General features: G+C 45.1%; 1 protein-coding gene across 1 annotated transcript in view; it reads left to right on the forward strand.

Moving 5' to 3' along the window:
• The window catches only part of ELOVL5 (ELOVL fatty acid elongase 5), a 69,437-nt gene extending 46,980 nt beyond the window's left edge, over nt 1-22,457 (forward strand). Inside the window, exons 4-8 of the mRNA XM_058554140.1 lie at nt 13,010-13,087; nt 13,984-14,155; nt 15,945-16,069; nt 18,854-18,988; nt 20,581-22,457. Coding sequence (XP_058410123.1) covers nt 13,010-13,087; nt 13,984-14,155; nt 15,945-16,069; nt 18,854-18,988; nt 20,581-20,724 — 654 coding nt within the window. The 3' untranslated portion in view covers nt 20,725-22,457. The remainder of the gene's footprint in view (nt 1-13,009; nt 13,088-13,983; nt 14,156-15,944; nt 16,070-18,853; nt 18,989-20,580) is intronic.
• Nucleotides 22,458-22,727: the final 270 nt, after the last annotated feature.

Raw genomic sequence — 22,727 nt, forward strand, 5'->3', positions numbered from 1 at the left:
TTTTATTGTGGCTTTAATTCTCCGAGGACTAGTGAAGAAGATAAGGGGAGGAGGGAGAGGGGAAAAATCAGCATGAATCTTCAAATTAGCGTTTAGAAGAAAGAATGAATTAATTCCTTGTCGGCCTCAGGCTGTGCCTATGTCTCTGTCGTGGTGTGTGGGAGTGTATGTGGGTGTATAAGCTAGTGGGAAACACTGTATCTGATGGTCAGAGGTATTGCAGCTGTTGGAACTGTGTCCTTTTCTCCCATGTGTGTTTCGTAAGACCAGGTAAAGATTTTATGACTAGAATAGTAGATGCTACTATCATTGCTTTTATTGACTTTCTGTGAAATGCTTACAACTGCTTTTTTGGTTTTTTCTGTCCTGTTCTAGAATGAAGGCAGTTTAAATTAGCCTCCAAGATGGATATTGCAGGACTGGAGGCAGGGGCAGTGCGCAGGAGTGACTCCTGGGCCCAGCACTGGGCACATCTCTGTGTTCAAGGGACAGAACCGCAGCCAGCTGTCAGGTTTTTCAGAGTGAACTGTCTACTTTCCCATAATTGATAGATGATAGAGCTATTAACTTAAGAAAGCTTTTATAGAGGTGGTTATTATGCATAGCAGTAGTCTAGAGAAAAAAATATTTAAGATTGTTAAATCTTATAGAACTTAAGCTTCTGCCTTACGTGTTTCTCAAGCCCTAGAGATCTAGCTGTAACTTCATAATCTAGCTTCTCTTAAACAGATGATTCCTTGTCAAGAGGAGAAGGAAATTGCTGTATAAATTGCTGCTCTGTGCATATGAGTGAAGTTGGGGGGTTCCGAACACACTGTAGTAGAAAGTTTAGATTTTCCTCTGACAGCTTGGTGAGAACAATAGAAGATGTTGAGCTGTGTCTAAGCACTGAGTGCAGAGATTTAAGAAATATACAGAGGAGCAAATAACATTCTGACTCGCAATTGAGCGTACTTAGGTAAGTAATAGATAAGGAGGCAATAATTCCTTGAATTAAGTTTATAAAAATATACGCAGATCACATAAGCCCAAGATAAGTCCCGGGACGCTGAGTTAGATGATATTTACATTTGATTTTTGTCTTTTTTTTTCTACTCACATAAACTTGTCAGTAATACTGTTAAAACATATCCTTTGTCAAGTTTTTAATTTCTTTTTAGCTGCTGATTTTTCCTCTTTTACGTAGCATTTATATTCCAATGACTAGTACAGCCTAGGAGAGCAGTCATGGAGTTTTACAACAGAACAGACTGAGGAGTGATGGAGCCTGCTTGGGCCCCTCAGTTCAGAGAAGTGTCCCAAGAGTGGGAGCCGTTTGCCAGTGGTCACACAATTGGCATGGCCGTGATTATTAGTCTTTATTTACTCTCCTGCTTATCTGCGTACTCAGGTGTATAAAGAATTTTAAAAAGAAATATGTAATCCGTGATGTTTTTGTTTATTGAATCCTGTGACATGAATTCACAGCTGCCTTGGCAAGTTCTAGGTTAGTACAAATAAAATTAACTTTTACTTAAAGGAGACAAGGAGAAATCTTGAAAAAAGAGAGAGAAAAAGGAAATGAAAAGAAAGTCACTGAAACGTTAACATTTCTGGAAGAAGGAAAGTAAATGACGATTTTAAAACTGTGAAACTGAGTTTAAAATGTAGTAGAAAGAGCATAGATTTGATCATAGTTTATGCACTTGGTAGAAAGAAAATGAAAAAGAAAGACATGGTGTTACTTCTAATTATCTCAGGAACTTAGTGTTTATTTCCAGGAAAGAGGCCGTGGATCCCTAATTAGAAGTATATTTGAACAGTGGGATGTTTTAGATTGAAAGTACAGGACTTTATGGCATTCCTTTTAGCTTTTACTTATTAAGTCAGGTATTGTCTAATCACGGTCATTGGTGAAGGCTCAGAAATAAAAGTTCAAGTTACAGAAGAGAAACAACTTAGTTTGCATTAGTTACTCAGCTTTGTAAAACTGTGTCCTCAGAGCAAACATAAAAATCTTGTGTGCCTTTCTGCCCCCTGAGATTCAGGGCATATTTCGTCTGAATAGAAGCCCCACTGTTTTTTCAAACTATCCAGATGTCTTTCCCCTTGTCCCCAGCCCCAGATTGAGAATCCACACCTACCTGTTGCCAAATTGTGGCTTTTCCTCCTCATGCAGTATAAACCCAGGAAGGACTCTGGTTTCCCCTGGCCCACTCAGCAAGCTGTATGAGCTGCTTCTAACTCCTTTGTGAACAGATCACACATGGGGTTCCCACTCGGGTAGCTGCTCTGTCATGATGTGGAACCATTATGGTGTGTCTGCCCTTCTCCTCCTTGTCTCTGGCCTCTTGTCACCCTAAGCAGAGAGGATCTGATTGCTTGGTTGGTTACAGTCCAGAAGGAAGTCTGTCTGGTGATCAGCCTGGGCCTCTTGCCCTGATCCCGGGACTCAGTAGTAGCCAGCCGGGAAGCCGGGTCAGTACTGCATGGTACACGTGGCTTTGACCTTGAAAGCACTGCTGGCTCTTCCTTCAGGAGGAGACACTGCACCATCTTAGCCTGCCTTTATGCCCAGCTCTTCCTAAACCCCCTCAACACCAGGTTCTTTGGTTTTCTGGATCTGTCTCTGCTCCCTTAGAAACTCCATCTTCCTTTCCGACCTCAGCCCGCCTGGGTTTGACAGTTCCATCTCATTTTTAGGGACTTTACTCCGGGATCCCTTCCTCTGTGTGGTCATGAGAGCAGTGACTTGTCAGCCTCTGCCTCCCCATTGTTCCCAGGTGCCCGGTGAATGTGCCCTCCAGTGTCCTGTCCTTCACACACAGGTCACTGGCTGCCAAGATTGCTGTAATTGCTGCTTCCACACCTTTTTCTTGCCATTGTTAGTACGGCCCCACCAAATGTATCCTGAGTATTAGGATAGAAAAAGCAAACGCCAGAACCACAGTTTGATTTTATTTAACAAAGAGAAATCACAGGTTACAAACAAGATTATTTTTTGAGTGTTTGTATGTATTCCCTTGCAGTTAGAACTGTATGTTGTGACTAGTGTGAGAGAATGATCTCTCTCAAACATTTGGAACGTTTAAAATGTAATTTTAAAATAATGATTGATAGCTAACTGGCTGGGTGGGTGTGGATTGGCATAGATCCAAAACATATTCTTTCTTCCCCTTTGCAATTTTTATTTTAAATTGTCATTTCAGAACTACTTCAAAATATGGAAAATAAAATCCTATAAATAGTATCTATATACCTAACAAATTTTGACATTTATTGGTTTGAATTTTTTGTTTAAAAAAGAAAACATTATAAAATACATCTAAAGTACAGCCACTTTCCAGACGTAACTTTCTTCCAAAGTTTATCTGTTTCTTCTCTGGATATGTTTTTATACTTTTACTATATGTGTATGTATACATGACAATACATAGTATATTCCGAGACAGGTGTTTTTTGTACATAAATGGTATATTGTTTATACTCTTTCAAATAGCTGTTTGTAGTCAGCATTATATTTTGAAATGAATCCATGTTGAATCTTAGAGATTTAATTCATTAATTTTAACTTCTCTGTATTTCAGTGTTAGAATTTATTATACGATTTTTTCCATTTTTCTTTGAATGGATGTATACGTTGTTTTAACAGTGTTGCATTGAATGGTCTTAGACCTGTCCCCTTGTGCATATGTGATACAGATTTTTTTTGCCAGGTATATGCATAGGAGTTTAATGACTGAATCTTGGCAGTCTCTTGTCTTTTAGTGAGGAAATTTAATCCATTTTCATATAGCATAAAAACTGTTATTTTGGAATAATTTCTTCTATCACCTTTTCTTCGTGTGTGTGTGTGTGTGTGTGTGTGTGTGTTTTCTTTGCCTTTTTCCTCCCTTCCTGCTTTCTGTTGAATTTTATACTATTTCTCCTTTCATTTTACTGATTTAAAAGTTACTCATTCTAATTCTATTATTTTAGTAGTTACCCATAAGTTTTTAACATGCATCCTTGACTTAATGAAGTCTAAAGTAAATTGTTATTTCACTTCTCCTGAACAATACCAGGACCTTAGAAGATTTCAGCTCTGATCCCCCATCTTCCGTGTTATTGTTGGCAAGCGTTTAGTTCCACTTTCTTCTAAGGTCCTAAACAGTCATCATTATTACAATCAATACTGATTTTCTTTGCTCACCATTGATCTGTGAAATCCATTGTTTCCTTTGAGGGTCAGTTTTCTTCTTCTGAAATAGTTCTTTTCTGTGAAGGGTGAACTCTTAGCCTCTGTTTGAGCATCATATTATTTGTCTTTATGCTTGAATAGTATTTTAGGGCTTGGAATTCTAGATTAACAGTTATTTTTCCTTAGCACTTTGAAAATTTATTCCAGAGAGTTCTGCAGTCCCATTTTTGTTCATTTGTAGGTAATCTTTTTCTTTCTAGGTATTTTTAAAATTGTGTTTAAAAATAAAACAATAAGGTGCCTAGGTGGTCATCTATTTTTATTTATCTTGTTCAGGACTTGTGTGCCTTCAGTCTGAGAATTGATTTGTTTCATTAATTCGGAAAAGTCCCCAGGCATTGTCTCCTTGACTTTGGCCTCTCTTCCTCCCTCTCTGTTGTCTCCTTTTGGAGCTCCTGTTAGACATGTGTTGGACATTCTCAGAGTTTACATATCCTGTCTCATATATTTTCCATCTTGATATCTCTCTTCAGCATTCGTCTAATTCACTCATTCTTGCAGTTGTGTTTAATCTGTTTCATCCCTTTTTTGTTTCAGTAGCTATATCTTATTTCTAAAAGTTCACTGCTCATTCTTTTTTTCATTCCGTAACATGGAAACATTGGGTTTTTTCCTCCATGATATACATATGTGCCAGTGATCTCCAAACTTAACCATTTGCTGTATTGCTTTTTAAAATATTCTTTAAAAAATTTTCTTTCAGCTACATCTGTGAGGTCATGTCTCTGGGAATAATTATTAAACCTAGGTTAAATTTCTTTGCCTCTTTAAAAACAAAAACAGCACGGTTGTCGGGGCTCCTGTGTAAGCATCCCAAATAGTATTGCTGGGGTCATCTCAGCTAACTGCGTCTTCCCCAAACAAAAGAAAGATTTTAAAGGACTTGAATGGAAGCTAACTTCCTCTTTTCTGAATAATTTTTTCGGGGGGGGGGACGGGAAACCTCACTTTATAGTTACGCATCAATGGCGATGGAGTTTTTTTGATGTGTTTCGTGTAGCATTTCTCAGTGTGTTAATAGTGGGAGAGTTGGTTCTGCTTTTGTTCAATTTGCTGCATTGCCAGAACCAGAAGTCAGTATTTTGTTCTTTGGATATTCTTTCAAAGATTTCTGATGGCTTCTTTATTGGGAGGAGGAAAGAAATTGAGCATTTGACGGGAGGGGTGTTGTGCTTGTGCTTTCGACCTCTCTGTAATTGTGGGGTTGATGCTGCTGGAGCATCCCTCTCCTCAGGCACCTGACAGGTGCTTCCTTCTGGGGCTCTGGCTTTGAAGGTCTCGATAGAACCACAGAGAAGTTGCTTTGGAAACATTATATTCTAAACTGTCTTGTTTTTCTTTCCCTTCAGGCTTTCCTAAAATAGATGTGTTATTGTGGGACAATAGGATTTGGAAAAACACTTAAAAGACCTCGCAATTAATTATCAAATTTTATTAAAAAATTATTTCGTTTACAAAAATACTTTAAAAAAGATATTTACTATTCTGCTTTTTCCCCATTTAAAGGAGGTATAGAGAAGTTGAAACATCTGGTGAGACTAATACTTATAAGAAAGGCCTGACCATTGCCTAAAATACTCCTCACTCTTAATTCCCTTACAACTGAAATTTCTTGCTCAGAAAGAAACTTCTCTCAGGGAGTGGAAGCACCCCACTGAGTTACTTGCCTCTCGGTTTATCTGGCACTGCTCTGAGGGAATACCTTACAGTGGAGCGAATGGAGAGAAGGGTGCAGCCCAGACAGCCTTCCCCTCAGCCTCACCCCCAGGGGGAGAGCAAGGTATACCTCCTAATAGAGAGGAAGCTTTGGGGTTGGTCCAAAGCCAGGCCCGACTCCTCTAAACTGACCCTGCAAGCCTTTGCTAACGTGACCTTATAGCTGGTGTAACAAGGACCACGTCACTCTACAAATCCTCAACTAAAGCACTTAGTCTGCAAAGCAAGAGTCAGTAGGTAGGCTGCAGATCTCTCTTTGAATTATGCAAATGATGCTCTGACTGGGGCTTCTGTACACAGTAGGAGCAACACCACTTGAGACCTAGTCATGGGCCTTTGAGCATTGGAAGCAGAAATGGCAAACGTTTGGCTGGAATCATAGCAAAGACTTATATAGTGCCTACCTTATGCCAAGTACTGGGCTAACTCATTTAATGTTCATTGTACTATTGCTGTCCCCTTTCTACAGAGGGAAAGTTCCAGGGTGGACCTGGGAGTCAAGTCTGTGCTTCAAGCCATTGTGCAGTACTGCCCCAAAATGCTAAGTCTTAGCTTGAGGTTTTTCCCTCCCAGCCACTAACACCCCCATGAAATAGAAAACGAGCGTTTCTTGTGGGGTATGTGGAAGCAACCTGCCAGAAACCACCTGTCGGGAGGCCTGAACAGTGAGAGAAAGGGACTGCCAGTGTCAGAGGGCAGGGCCTAGGGTTTGGGGAAATATGCCAGACATACCTGTTTCAGGTTGGGCCGAGGACAAGCTGTTTCTTTGTGCTTATTCTAAAGACTTCTCTAGTGTACAGAGCCTGTCCTTATGACTTAACCAAGATAGTCCACTCAGCTGTAACCCAAGGGTGTTCATGGTTCTAAGGGGGAAGAAAACACTTCTGCAAGTCACAAGTGTGAGATCATCTTAATGGGTGTCCTTATGTTCGTTCTGGCCATGAAAGATTTGGAATGCAAAACCACATACTTTGACCTGACCCTCTTTCATAATGGCACTGCCAAGCTTGGCCAGCTAGATCCTAGAGGAAATAGGTACTTTAAATTTTGGAGTAGCTGATGATTAATTTTAAACCAAACATCTGCTGAAGATAAAGATGCATCTTAAGGTCTACTCTTCCACAGAATTCTTCATAGACAGAGTATCCTCTTTGTACTTTTACTGAGGATTCAAAAACAGACAAAGACAGTCAAGGGAGCTTGGAACTGCTGTTTGAAATTGCATTTGGACTGAGAGTCAGGATTCCTGGGTGCTAGTCCCAGCGGTGCCACCAAGAAGTCGTGTGACTTTGAGCCACCCGTGTCACTTCTCTTGTGTTTCTTTATTAAGAACATGAGCTTGTATCAGGTCTAAAAAGTACACACTTGAGGATTCACATAGAAACAGTCAACGCTGTGAAAATGTCAACCCTGCACGCTTGGTGGTGATGCTTAGCAGTGTCCCTCGGTTGTGTGGTACAGTTGAATTCCAGTATGGACAGTCTCCATTCTCATGACCTCTCATTGCATTTCTGCTGAGGGAGTACTAACCACGCAGTTCATCAGGCCCTTCTCACTAAATGCCGCCAGCCCCTTCTGGAAAGGGGCCATCTTGTTGCTCTGACATCTTGGGATGTTGGGGTGAATGACTGAAAAGGGCCACCCAGGGTGACATTTTTCTGCTTATTAAGTGTCTCAGATGACCTTGTTTCTTGAAATGCTTTGATAACATTTCAGAAAGTGCCACAGAAATGGTTACCGTGCTGAAGGTTATACCTCATTTGTGGTTAAATGTGATGTTAGATGAGAAAAGTCAACTCTCGCCATTAGAAATGATCCTATGAACTGTATCATCTGGACCCAGTGATGCTTGCCTGAATTTTCTTCTGTAAATGAAAAGATGCATAAAACCGCCTTTGGTTATTAAATTTGTCTCAGGAGGAGAGAAGAAAGCTGCTAGCTAGGCTTTAATTATGGTTCTTCCTGTGCTTGCTCCTGGCCTAGTTAAAGTTTGCTTTACTCCAAGGAAGGAGAAAGCACGTGTTGCAGTGCTGCTCTTTGTGTCTTGGTGACTTGGAAAAGCCAGGTGAGGTAAATAATGCTCCCTTGGTTGCTCCTGGAGTAGTCGGTGGTATTGGGAACTGCGTAGTTAGTGGCACGCTGTGCCCTGTGGCCTGCTTTTTCATTGAGTGCAGTCCTGCCCTCCTCTGAGCTGATCCGCGGAAGCCCAAGGCAGAGACCTGTCCTTACTTCCAGTGGCTCCCCATTGGCCAGCCTCCTGGGCCCTCACCCTGTGGTGTGGGCAGTGTGGGGAATTTCTGGGGACTGACCAAAGCAACTCTTGGGAAAGAAGCCAGGCCTGAGCCCTAAAGGGAAAGGGTGCCTGAGGAGACTTTGCCTAGAGCCTTGTCTCCTCTGATGTGCTCCTCATGGGCTGGAGGGAAGGCCAGGCCTCTGGGGTCTGTTACTCATAGGCTTGCTGTTTTCTCTGAAGGGAAGCAGAGAGAGCAGGGCCCTGATCTTGGCCAATGTTATGGAGGGTTGCTGAGAGTCTTAGAGGAATAAACTTCAACTCAGGCGCTTGGTCCTCCTGTGTTAAATTATTTTATCCCTTCTGAAGCCAAGGATATTGGAGAATTGAACTTTCCATGTCACCAGTATGACCTTTCATGATGGCTGGTTTTAGTCTTGTGAATAGAATTCAGATGAATGTCGTCACGTTCAAGCCTCATTAAAATGCTTTCTCGTATTTCACTGTCAACATTTGCAAAGCAGAAATGAAATCTTTTTTTGCTACAAATAAAGCATTAGGCCTAGATTCAGGGGACAAAAGCAGCGCCTTGAACTCTTTGTCGTTGGTTTAGCAAATATTTGTTTGGCGCCTCTTGTGTACAAGTCCCCGGCTGGATTGTGCAGACTCCAGAGCCGCAGTCACCACCTCCGAGAGTTTACAGAAGAGCTTAAAACAGACCCGCTAACAAAGGGCTTAAAGGGAGCGTGTGAGCAAATACCTGCGAGTCACAGCAGGGCGAGCTTAGAGGAGGGGGAGCGAACTTCAGGCTGGAATGCTCAAGGGGTCAGTCATGAAGAAAATAGAATTTTAACTGAACTTTGAAGGATAGGAGTTTAAGAGCTGAAGCCGGGGGTACTTGGGTGCAGAGAGCATTTCAGTTGAAAAGAGGACAGTAATGGTCGTTGCTCACATTTATTGTGCTTATCCTGTGGACCAGGTTGGGGGATGATAAGCATTACACACTTTATCTCATTAACTTCTCTCCGAAGCCTTAAAAGGCGAGAGTATTGTTTTCATCCTACTTGAGGAGTGAGGAAACGGGGGCCTAACTAAGTTGAAATACCTTGCTCAAGGTCACCTGGCTAAACACAGGGAAACTAGGATTTAAACCCCGTTCTAGCTGGTGCCCAGACCTGCGCTGTCCCCTTGGCCACTGTGGTGGGTATGGAAAGGCATGCTTGGAGAATGGAGACGGGTCCCCTCTGCCTGTAGGTGAGGGAGGAAGGGAAGATCAGATATCAGCTTGGACCCTCGTTGTAGAAGAACGTGTATACGGGCATGCCATGCCTAGGATTCAGGGTTTCATTCTGAAGGCGGTGAGAGTCATTGAAGGGTTTTAACACCGAGTTCAATGGTTTGAGAGGCCTGAGGCCCTGGTAGAAGTGCCGAGTGGCAGCAGCCATCGAGGGTGTGTGGCGGAGCTGCTGCAGGGAGCCTGTCCAGGTAGAAGACGGATGGTGGCCTCAGGGCCATGTAGTGGCTCTGAGAGCAGCTGCTGGTTTGTGTACCTGCTTTTTGCTTCACTATTGGGAAGCTCACCACGCAGGACTGAGGTTTGAGTGCTTTAGCCTCCAAAGACAGTGGGTGTTGTATACAGAGATTTTTCTTTCCATTTATGAGAGGAGGGGCAAATGGAATTTTAGGTAAATTAGCTTAAAGAGTCAGGGCAATCCCACCTGGATTCCTTCTGAAAGACATTTTCAAAGAAAGGAAGCATGTGTCCGAGAGTCCTTTCTGTAGAGTTAACAGACACCTCCATCTGGGTCCTCCCTTGAGGTTGAAAAAAATTTGTGTGTCCTTTCATGAACGCAGTCACTTGCGTGTGCACCTACACACACACACACACACACACACACACCCATCTGATTCTAAACTTTGCAAAAGCAAACCGCACCAGGGTGTCTCAGGACACCATAAAGCATAATAGAAGCTGGAAAACAGTGATGGTAGGTCCTAGAATTTTAGATCCCTAAGATGATAAAATTTCAAAAACATATCTAATGAGGACAGTCATGTTAGTCAGTTTTTAGTTTTGCCAAGTAAGGCTCTTGTTTTAAATAAAGGTGTAATTTAAATTGCACAAGTGTATCTTCGTGAGCACTTTGCAGAGTTGTCCTTCTATTGCCCATTCGCCGGAGTCCTGCGAATACTTCATCAGGAACCGTCAATTCGCTCTCTCTGCCCTGCAGCCACAGAAGGTAATTCATCCGTTCATTCCCTCGAGGGGGCAGAGGGAAGGGCAGTGAAGAAGGTGTGTCAGGACGGCTTCCTTCTCTCCAGGCTTCCTTCTCTCCACACGGGTCTCCCGTAGACATGCCAGCACCTGCCCACCCACACCCCACCCCAACTCCCCTTGGGACTCGGGCCAGGGATCTTAACTCTCGGCACTTCTGAGAGGTCTGCGTGTGGTGTGTTTTCCTGGCCATGACCTCAGAGGGTGGAAGAGACCTGAAAGATAACATCCCTTCTCATAAATGACTTGTGGGTTCTGGTCTTTCAGAGACAGTATAGTACAGTTTGTCTGCTTTCAAAGAGTCCTAACCGAGAAATTGTAGAAAATGAGAACTGAACCTTCAGAGATAATTTAGTCCAACCTCAGCCTCTTAGAGTGAAAACCAGCAAGGCCTAGGGAATCAGCTGGTCTCAGGCGCTGGGCGCAGACGGAGATGGTTGCCTCACTGGCCCTGGCCCTCGAGTCCCATGCTCACTGATCCAGGGTTCTTTTCATCATAAGATGCTGCCCCCCTCGTGTGTACTCTGAATCCCCGTGCTGGTCTTGGGCCGTGAGAACCGTGTTAATTCTTAGTGCTTTTTTATGTGTAGAAGGTAACAAAGCCGAAGGAAAATAACAAAAAGGAAGTTAATAGAAAAAGAATCACATTGTAAGCAGGGTGTTGAGCGCTAGTGTGGTGGCTACACCCACTGCTTGCGTTTATTTCTGGGGCCAGACTGGGTGCAAGTTGACCGGTTTGTCTTCCCTCTCGTGATCACCTGCTGCTCCCTGAGGGCGTCTGTATTGCTCCCCCAGCTGACCTGTTCAGGGACAGGGCAGCGGGAGGCTCTTGAGTCCTGGGCCTCAGTTACATCTTTCTTGCGGCGCGGGTAGACCACGTGTTTCTTATTTGAACTAAGTAGCATGAAACCAGTGGTTCCCACTCCTGCTTACACGTTGGAATTGCCTTGAGAGCTTGGTGAGTGGCCCCTGAAGACTCCGGTTTAATGGTCTGGGGAAAGGCCAGGCATTAGTAATTGTTAAAAGCTCCCAGGTGATCCTGTTATGCAGCTGGAATGAGAACCACAGCTGTAAGCCAGTTGCTCTCGAACGTGAGCTGCATCAGAATCACCTGTGAAACAACCTGTTTCACACCGATGGGTTCACGCCCAGAAATGTCTGATTCATTCATTAGGTCTGGGGTGGGGCCTGAGGTTTTGAGTTTCTAGCAAATTCCTGGGTGACGCTGCTGCTGCTGGGTCAGGACCACACTTTGTAAAGCACAGTATTAGATTCTCAGAGGGTACCCTGATCCAGGAGCCTGAGGCCCCGCCTTGATGGTCTGCTCTCAGAGTTTTGATTCTTAGGGTCTGGAGTGGGCTCAAGAGTTTGCGTGTCTTACAAATTCCCACGTGATGCTAATGCAGCTGGACTGGGGCAGACTGAGACCCAGGGGCCAGTTCCTTGTGTCGGATACCCAGATGAGATCAGGCCGAGGCAGGCCACCTCAGATGTCTCCCTACACGGCACCTGCTTGACCACCAGCGGGGGAGTCACCAGGAAAACTCGAGGTTGCCCCAGGCCTCAGGAGGAATCCGTGAGCTGCAGTTGACAGTGATGGACACAGAACAGCATCCTGTAGGTGTTTGGCTGGAACATATTGGACAGCGTGGACGTGCACAGGGTGGTCAGATTCAGCCTTCCCTCTGGACTGTTGGAGTGGGTCTTTGGTCTCCTCTAGGCCAGCCATCCTCACTGTGTACACATGAGGAAACTGAGGCCCTCACAGTGAGCTGGTGACGGCAGGTCTGTAACCTAGAGCTTGCACCGACTTCGGGGGTCCTTCCTGTGACACCACAGTGCCTGCTCTGCTGCGGGTGAATTCTGAGGAATGGGCGTGATTTCCTCAACCTGCAGAGGTCTGATTCATGGATCCAGGGGATGACACACAACAGGAAATAACGAAGGTGATGAGGTTGGACTAAACCATCTCTAGTTTTACAGTTGTGGTTCTCGCAGTGCGGCCTCTAGACCAGCAGCACCACCTGGGAACTTGTTACAAGTAGGAATTCTTGAACCCCACCCCAGACCTACTGGGTCCAAAATGCCCCCCCCCCGAGATACGTATTTTGAGGTGCTCTTGAGGTGGTTCTGGTGCCGCACACTCAAGATTGAGAAGCGCTGGCCGAGGGAAAGCCTGATTGTGACGTGGTGATCCCCCCATGAGACCACCGGGGGCAGGACGGGGGCCTGTGATGGAGTCGGTCAGCGCCTTGCTACTGGCAGGGCCCTGGTGATAGCCAAGGGAATTGAGGGTTCTGGAGAGAGGCAGCGGGTAAGAGAATGACTCCCGGTCCACCCCTTCATCTGTAAGCTCGCCCACTCTGGTGACGCTGAGGCTCGAGCCATCAAACTCCCCTTTGTCCACCTCCCCTAGCATCAAGTGTCTTGCTCAGAGCAGACTTGCCTCAGCACAGCCCCAGGTCAAGTCACAGATTCTGAAACTACTGAGGTTTAACTGCAGAGGGCTTTCGTGGTTCTGATATCATTGGTGATTGGCTTTTTCCTTTTTCCTCTTTTTTTTTTTTAGTTAGTGACAGGAGTATGGGAAAACAGTTACAACTTCTTCTGTCAGGGCACACGCAGCGCGGGAGAAGCAGATATGAAGGTACTGTCTCTCTTTTTTTTAAATAGTTTTTTTTTTTAAATAAAGAAATTGTACAGAAGACAAAATGGCTCATCACCTCACTGTCCAGGTAATCCACGTTGACAGTTTTAAAAGAATTTAAGAAAGCAAGTGTGTACACATGGTATGAACGTTGGAACAACATGAAAAGTATAAAATGAAAACTAAAATTTCCCTCTCTGCAAAAGTAAGTCCTGTTAACAGTTCCCAGGAAAAAAAAAAATTGCATGCATGTATCAGTATTTATACCATCTTTATGTAAATGTAAGATGTAAGAATGTTTTAAAGGCATTTGTCATTCCTCTCGGTGCCCTCCGAGTAGAGGTCTGTAGATTCCAACATCCACTCTTGAGTGTTTTGTATTTTTTAAATAAAAGGCTGCAGTCCAGGCTCAGCACGGGCAGTCATTGCCTTAGCACTGTTCGACACATTCGGCTGGGCAGGGACCTGACACTGGGGGCTCTTGATTCCTTTTCCTCCTTGCCTCCTATCCTGTCCCCTGCCCCACGCCAGCCCCTGAGATCAGAAGCACCTCTCTGGCGGTCCTTCTGTACTCATGCTCTGCAGGCTCCTCCCAGAGGGCATAGGGGACTTCAGGGTTTTGAACTCGGAGCCTCCTGTTTTCGTTAGAGTCCTGAAGGGTGTCAGTGGCCCTTTTCAAACTTCCCCTCTTACCATTTCAACACCAGCTCCCCCCAGCCCCGCCCCATCATACCCTGTGGTTAAAGGCACTGGCAGACCACAGCTCCCCCCTGCTGCAGGACTTGAGCCAGTGGGGCGCTCAGGCTTCTCCGAGTGGACGCGGGATATCCTGGGACCTTAGTAAGACATGCCAGAGGTGATACTCCAGAGAAACGCTGACGGTCCCTTCCTCGTAGATTGTCCGTGTCCTCTGGTGGTACTACTTCTCCAAACTCATCGAGTTCATGGACACCTTCTTCTTCATCTTGCGCAAGAACAACCACCAGATCACGGTCCTGCACGTCTACCACCACGCCAGCATGCTGAACATCTGGTGGTTCGTGATGAACTGGGTCCCCTGTGGCCATTGTAAGTCCTGTGTAGGGGGGGATGTGGGAACAGGTGTGGGCCGAGAGGCTGGATTGAAATGAAAGCTTTTAGAAGAGGTGCTGTTTCTGCAGATTTCTAGGTCGAGCCTTGAACTTTCTGTCCGGGTTGTTGTAGTGATAGTTTGTGTGGTCCGTGTACTCGAAAGCTGACAAAACCCTTTTCTAGTTTAGTAACTGTCCTGTGCTGATGTGACGAGATGAGGGAAATACCAGCTTCCCAGCCTGGGGCATATCAAGAAATGGGAACAGTGTCCTCCATCATTGAGGGCAGCTGTCCCAGATTATTTCTGTTTCTTGTTTCTCTACAATTTGGAGGATGTTTGACTGACAGGGACAGGCCGGGAGGAGGGAATGACACCGTTGAGGGAGCCAGAGAACAAGGCGAGTTACAAAGTACAGCTGTGGTTGAGTGGTGCGTTAGGAATTCTGCACATATTCTCGCATGATGGCCGCACGGCCCGTGAAGCACGTTTAGCAGGATGTCTGCTATGACAGGCACCAGAATTTGAAGTCAATTCTCTAAGAAGGATGTGCGTGGTTTTTGGAGAGCTTGGGGTCTGAAGTCTCTTAAGATGTTCTGAGATTAAGTCGTCACCTTCGGGTTCAGCTTGGGAGTTCTAACAGATGTCCCCAAGTTCCTGCCGTCGGACCCTGACGAATTTGACCGAGAACCGTGGGTCTGTTCACGGAGGTTTTTTCCTAGGATAGCACGCCCTTGAGAACTTGGCCCACCAAGATTCACAGTCATAGAGAGCGTTTTAGAACTGGAAAGGACTTTCCATATACGACTCCTTTCAGTGTGGGAGAAACCTGAGACGGTAGAAGTGTTAGCAGAGCTCGGGCCTCCAGGCTCCTCCCTGGGGGGTTTTCTCCACCATCACACCTCATGGCTGTGGATTAGCTGGCTTAATTTTCTAATAGAAACAGCACCTCCTTACATTGGAAGAGTGCTTCACATTTTCAAAGAACTTGCAGGATGACAGATTTTAACTAGCCCTACCTGGCCCTTGAGAAACAGCCAGAGAATGGCTGTGGCTTGTCCAAGGTCACACAGCCAGTGACTGTCACAGCCGAGAGTAGAAACTCCTCCTCCGACCCCAGCCATGCGTACCTCTAACTACACGTGGAAAAGCTGGGTCGCTTTGTTAGGTTGCCTGCTGTGGGGAGGAGGACAGAGAGTCTAAAAAAGAACTGGTAGTCCTACTGGAAATTAAACTTCATGTGATAAAAGAAGATAAAAGAAGTTCCTTATCTCTAAGGAACTGGACTCGGGACTGTGTTATTAATAAAAATATATGGCCTCGGGACTGCAGTCTTGGGGAATAATTAGGAGGTGGCCTCGGAGGCCTCTCCAAGCCTCAGCAAATGTGTAGAGACAGCCTGCTTTGAACACCTTGCCCCTCTTCCCCAAGCCGTCCATGCAGCAGCCTGAGGCCCTGGGGCATGTAAAGAAAAGCCGCTGCCTCTGGGAGTTGAGGGAGTCTGACGACAAAGCCTTCAGGTGCCAGAGAGGGGCAGGTGGTCCCCTGACTCCCATGTTAGATGCCCATCTGGCAGCTACACCTGACCCTGGGTTTAAAGCATCCCCGTGGCTGCCTGCCCAGGTGGAGCTGAATTCTGACTGCACATCCACGCAGTGCTTTCTGCTGGGGGGTTTGCCAGCCTCTGTTGGAAAGCATCTTTTTTTGGATTTAAAAAGAATCTTGGATTTCTTTACCTGTTGTATAAAATACTGATGCATCCTCCCCCAATTCCCTCTGTTCCTGCAGCTTATTTTGGTGCCACACTTAATAGCTTCATCCACGTCCTCATGTACTCGTACTATGGTCTGTCGTCCGTCCCTTCCATGCGCCCATACCTTTGGTGGAAGAAGTACATCACTCAGGGGCAGCTGGTGAGTGACTCGGCCTCTTTCCCCAGGACTCGCAGCCTGGGGGGCACAGACCTCTTCCTGGGATGCTCTGCTGCCTGCTCGGTTTTATTGTTATTTAAATGCATCTAATGTGCCTTTCCCACCCTTCCCATTGATCCAGTTAAAATCCTTGAAGTGGGCAGAGCAGGGAATTTTCTTAATTTTAACTGGCGGAGAAACTGTTCCCATCAGTATACAGCTAGTTGAGTTGCAGAACGAGGACTAGAAGCTAATCTCCTGACTTCAAGCTCAGTCCTTTGTTCTTAGTTTGTCCACAAAGTGTGTGTGTGTGTGTTTGCTAATTATAATCAAAGTCCAAAGTAGAGACTGTCTGTGTTCCCAGGGATTTCAGTGGGGGCTGTGGAGGGGCACGGATCCAGGTGCTCGTAGCTGGTGAGGCAACGAGGATGTGTGTTGAGGCAGGCGCCTGGTGAACCCTGAGAGATGACCCCATGTAGCAGAGTGCCTGTCTGTGAGAATGGCACCTGTGCTTCAAATGACAGTCCCTCAGATGCCAGCGCTACTGAGCATCTGTTGGCGCTTGGTGGTTATTTCTCACCCACCCTTCTCTTACGCTTCCCACAGTTGTCAGTACATCGTAGACTCCCATTGCTCCCGCTCATGAATTCTTTCGTGAACTGATCGTTAATACCATTACGATTCATGTCCAGCACATTTGTTGAGTTGACTGTGTGTCGGGCACTCATGCTGAGTAAGCAGTTTTACGTGAATTGTTCCAGTAGCCTGATTTCATGTTGTTATCCCCATTTCATAGATGAGGACACTGAGGCAAGAGGCCAAAGCTAGCCAACTGAGGGGTTCAGACCTTAAACCCTTAGCCCTGGCCTTGCATTATTAATACATTTTTCTAAAGAAACCAAGCTGATTCAGATCTCTCTAAGTCAGTTGTGATTTTTCAATATTTAAAAATAACAATCTAGAAAAAAAAATCTGGGAAGATCTTCCAAGCATCTTATGGGTTTGAGATTTCATTATCACCTCTTTGTCAGCTGCTGCACAGTCCTTGTTAATTTCTTCCCACCTCCCTGCAAGGAAGGATAATTGTTCTTTAACCTTGTCGCTCACTCGAGAAGAAGCAATGCACAGATTGGTTTAACCATGCCGCCAGGGCCCTGTGGATGTAGAATTGAGCAGAACAGACTGGGAAGGTTGGGCTTCCAGTAGGCTCTGCCCTTTGAGGTGGAAGATTGCACCCAGATTGCCTAGATTTATTTTAAGCACCACATCTAGTCATTTCTCAACCTAGAGACTTAGCTTAAAGAAGAGAAGAAAAAACCCAGTTCTCTACATGGAAACACGGTGAGCTGGGCAGAGCCCAGCCCTCTGTTGTTACTCCTCTTGAAGACACGCCCTCCAGTAGCCACACCTTATTTTAACCCCTTTTCCCGTTTCTCCAAGCAGTTCCACGTGCTTTTCAAGGTTTACTCAGCAGAAATAATGTATGGACTTAGCGTTATATCCCAATAAGAGTTTAAATCTGTTTACCAGCCTTAACCAAACCAAAAGGGTGTATAGTACATGGATAAGGAATAGGAAGACTGTCCAGTGGGATTGTACATCCTGCAGTGATGTCACTGGTTCCCTGTAAACACACCCCCTGGTGCTGGCCCCATGGCGAAACAGTTACGTTCTCGAGAGTTCCGCTTCCACGGCCCGGGGTTCACTGGTTCAGATCCTGGGTGTGGGCCTACTCACCGCTCATCAAGCCATGCTGAGGCGGCGTCCCACATAGGAAAACTAGAAGGACGTACAACTAGGATATACAAGTATGTATGGGGCTAAGGGGATTAAAAAGAAAAAGAGGAAGATTGGCAAAAAAAAAAAAAAAAGGATCACTCAACATCTGTTGAGCAAAAAATAAATAAATAAATAAACAAACAGACACCCCACACCCTTCCTTCCTCCCTTAAAAAAACAATTTAAAAACAAACAAACAAAAAACCATTGCTGAGCTGACTGGTGGCATAGTGGTTAAGTGCCTGCACTCCACCTCAGTGGCCCGGGATTTGCAGGTTCGGATCCTGGGCATGGACCTACACACCTCTCATCAAGCCATGCTGTGGCAGGCATCCCACATATAAAGTGGAGGAAGATGGGGCACGGATGTTAGCCCAGGGCCAATCTTCCTCAGCTAAAAGAGGAGGGTTGGCAACAGGTGTTAGCTCAGGGCTAATCTTGCTCACCAAAACAAAAACAAACCCTTGCCTCTCCCTATATGTCCCTGAAGTTTTTGTGTGTGTTTGTTTTTTTAACATGTTTTCTTTTTTCCCCCTAGCTTCATTGAGATATACTTGACATATAGCATTATATAAGTTTAAGGTGTATAACATAAGGATTTGATATGTGTATATATTGCAAAATGATTAGGACAGAAAGTGTAGTTAACATCTGTCCCCATACGTAGTTACAATTTTTTTTCTTGTAATGAGAACCTTTTAAGATCTACTCTCTCAGCACCTTTCAAATATACAATACAGTATTGTTAACTATACCCTGAAATTTAGAGAAGGTGGTTTTAAGCATCTCGGAAGAGGAGGAAGAGAATATATGTAAGACAAATACAGATGCATATATAATTCAGAATAAATTAGTGTATGCGTTATGTTTATGAAGTCACTTCTATACCTACAGAAAGGTTCATAAGTGTTAACTCACAGACTCGGGGGATGCTGGTAGAGAGCCCATCATGTGGGGTGCCTCGTCCGTGCGCCCCCCTGCTCAGCTGTGTCCTCTCTCTCCCACCAGCTTCAGTTTGTGCTGACAATCATCCAGACCAGCTGTGGGGTCATCTGGCCGTGTACGTTCCCTCTTGGTTGGTTATATTTCCAGATCGGATACATGATTTCCCTGATTGCTCTCTTCACGAACTTCTACATTCAGGTAAACCTCCCTCCTCTGTGGCACTTCTGGAGGCCCTCATCCCTTCACTTAAGGGGGATGCGTGGAGCCATTGCAGCATCCTGGGCGCTGGGCTCTAATTCAGTCACAGTCACAGGGCAGGCCCTGCTTTCGAGAGGGGGCAGGGTGACTGCCACCATACGAGATGCGGAGACCTGTCCCAGACCTTCAGCATTCTAGATCTTAGGCAAGGCAGGCTTGGGGTTCATGTGGGAAAAGCAGAACTGTTCGGCAGGCTCCTGCATTGCTCCCCTATGGCCTCTACAGACACGTGATGGGAGATTTTCAATCAGAAGTCTCGCAGCCCCACAGCCCTGAGCTTCGTGGCTGAATTAAGTGTCAGAAGAATTTCCATCACAGTCCTCTGCTGTAGGCAGAAATCTGCCTGTTTGTCCCGGTTTCCTTGCACGTCCATTGCTCAGGTTCGGGGGCTCAGTTCATTCCCAAGTGCATGATGTCCGGTAGGTTTCTGCTCCCAGAAAGATCCATTTAGGGCGGATTATCTCCGGTGGAGCCTGACCACCGTGTGGCCCCTGCTGATTCCCCTGCCTCCCGTCACCCCTGGATGACATGTGTCCCTGCTCCTGTGGGCAGTGCCTGGTCCAGAGCAGGCACACGAGGTCAGAGACAAGGGCAGAGGCCACGGATGCGGAGGCAGTAAAGCCTGGTCGTGTTAAGCAGCCACCTGGGGCTCAGCCACGTTTCCCTGTGCCCACCCACACCGTTCATCACACATCCCTGGGCCTGGCAGGTTTGAGTTTAGTTCATATACTGCTGGGCTCATGGTTTACACCTCAGTTGGGACATTCACCAGGTACGAGGTAGGTTAAAGGAGAGGCCCTGACAAAGCTGAAATCACACTTATTTTAACTGCTTACAGCAGCAGAGCACTTTGTACAGAGGGCGGGAATAGTTGCTGCAGTAACGAGCAAGTTTTGCAGACAAGGGATGTGAGTGACGGGAGAGGTAGTACAGAGCGAGAAAAGCCAGGTTGGCCACATAATCCCCGTCCTCTGCCATCCAGATACTGAAAGGGCAAAGCCACGTAAAGTATAAATTGGATTTTCTTTGTAATTTTTAAAATAGCATTTATATTACAGCCCATGACTCAGTGAACTTACCCCAGGCTAAGCCACAAAATGTGGAAAAGTAGGGGCCGGCCTGGCGGCATAGTGGTTAAGTTCACGTGCTCCGCCTCAGCAGCCCAAGGTTTGCAGGTTTAGATCCCGATCGTGGACCTACACACCACTCATCAAGCCATGCTGTGGCAGTGTCCCACATACAAAGTAGAGGAAGACTGGCATGGGTGTTAGCTCAGGGGCAATCTTCCTCAAGCAAAAAGAGGAAGACTGGCAACAGATGTTAGCTCAGGGCTGATCTTCCTCACCGGAAAAAAAAAAAAAAAAGGAAGAGTGATTGAAACCAGCGGCAAGAAACATTTCCATGGTTGCTTGACTGCAGCAGTTACTTCTTGAGAGCGTTTGGTCCTAAAGGAAACTAGGCCTGGAGTTAGGGATGCAGTCCCCACAAAGCTCCCGGCTCACGCGGCTCCCGTCTCCCCTCGTGCCTTTCAGACCTACCACAAGAAGAGCGCCTCGCGGAGGAAAGAGCGTCTCAAGGAGCACCAGAACGGGTCGGTGGCCGCCGTGAACGGACACACCAGCAGCTTTTCTTCCCTGGAGAACAATGTGAAGCCGAGGAAACAGCGAAAGGATTGAAGTCCAAGAGTTGTAAACCTCCCAACCACGTCGTCTGATTGTAAGCACAACGAGTTGTGCCCGACGCGCGTTAACAGCTGCTGTAACTAGTCGGCCTACAGTGTGATTCGTGTAGGACCTCTTTCATCAGTTCAAACCCCTAGAAAACGTATACAAATTATACAAGTAGGCGTAAGATTTTTAACATTTCTGGGCTCTCTCCGACCCCGCGCTAGACTGTGGAGGGAGTGTTCCTGTAGTATACGACACTGCTGTTGCCTTATTAGTTATAACATGATAGGTGCTGAATTGTGATTCACAATTTAAAAAACACTGTACTCCAAACTTTTTTTTTTTTTTTTTTACTGTAGATCATGCATGTGATTGTAAATTTGTACAATGTCGTTACAGTAGAGAAACACACATGCCTTAAAATTTAAAAAGCAGGGCCCAAAGCTTTTGAGTTTAAATTAGGGTATGTTTCAAGTTTTTATTCATTTTTCATAGCTCTGTTTAGAATAATCAAAGACCGTGATTTATGAAACTAGCTAGCGTGCGACATGTTATTTCAAGTGACTTGTACGTGTGAAATCAGAAACGGCACCTTCAGTTTTGTAATATTGGCTTTAAATCAGGCGGGCTCAAATCTAGTGGAACAAACAGTCAGTTTAACTTTTTAACAGATCTTATTTTTTTATTTTGAGTGCCACTATTAATAATGTAAAAAAATAGTTGGGGGGCGCGCTCTAAAGCAGTCTTGATGAAACTTATATATTCTTTGTCTTCGAGATTTTAGGAAGTGTGTGTTGGACGAGTAGGCCGTTTTTAATTTGTAAAGTGCTAAGTGTTTTTATACAGGAAACAAAGCCCATTTTGCTTTCCACTCCTGAGAGAGAGGATGTGTACTTTTCGAGAGAGGTGACTGAATATTTGCCATTTGAGAGTCCCATAGATGAGCAATGGGGAACTAGTTGCCAGGGTCCAAATTTGGGTTGATTTCTATACTGCTATCTGTTTTGACACAAACTTCCTTTTAAAATGTGCCTAGTTTACCAAAATTAACAAAGGGGGAAGAAAAGGACCTTAAAAAATTTTAAGGTAAAATTAAACAGATAGCTACAGCATAAGAAATTGGATAGAGATCATTTATTTAATGTAAATCTAATAGCACCTGTCATTTTTTCTGCTTAGAATCTAAAGATTTGTTTAGAACTGCTTGTTTAAAAATTATAGACTGCTTATCCTAAAATCACGTCTCACCTCCTTGAGGCAGTGGTCAAGCAGGTAAGGACTATTGTGTGTGTCATTTTAAAGAGTTGGAATTTAGTCTCTGAATACCTTCTCCATTGGGGGAAAAAACAAAACATTCATTGAACCACTCATGACACATCTTAGAAGGTCATTGACAATGTATAAACTAATTGTTTTGCTATTTATGTAAATACCAGTTTATCATGCTTTAATTTTGCACATTCGTGTTACAGGGAGCCAATTGGTTCTCTTATTAGTCTTGTGGGTTTTCTGTTTGGAAGGAGTCGCAGCATCTGTTTACATTTACCTTATCAAATCTAGAATGTGTATATTTGATGTATGTCTTCCTAGGTACTAGTTTGCGAATGTCTTCGCATATTTCAATACAGAAACTAGAACATTCAATAGTGTACTATCAGAGTGTGCTTTCGCTCATCTGGATATACCCACACTGTTAAATAATGTCTAAACATTAATCATTAAAACATTTTTGATGACCTGTGCTTGCGTTTTACAGTATCTGTGTGCTGCCAATGCTGAAAGACTGGAGAAAAATCCACATTCCTCCCGTCTAGGAACTCACCCAAACAGATGTAAATAATTCAGTCTGGAAGGTTGTGTTGTAGCTCAGCTCACGTGAGGAGGGATCCCCGCGCAATAAGGCATGGTGGTGGTTCCACCCTGACTCGTTTCTTTCTGCCTTTCCTGGTTCCCCTACTAAAGGCAGCAGCTATAAGCACACTTCTTTTTTTTCCATCCTTCCCGTCTTCCCT

The sequence above is a fragment of the Diceros bicornis genome, chromosome 14, assembly GCF_020826845.1.
Source record: "Diceros bicornis minor isolate mBicDic1 chromosome 14, mDicBic1.mat.cur, whole genome shotgun sequence".
Taxonomy (NCBI): Eukaryota; Metazoa; Chordata; class Mammalia; order Perissodactyla; family Rhinocerotidae; genus Diceros; species Diceros bicornis.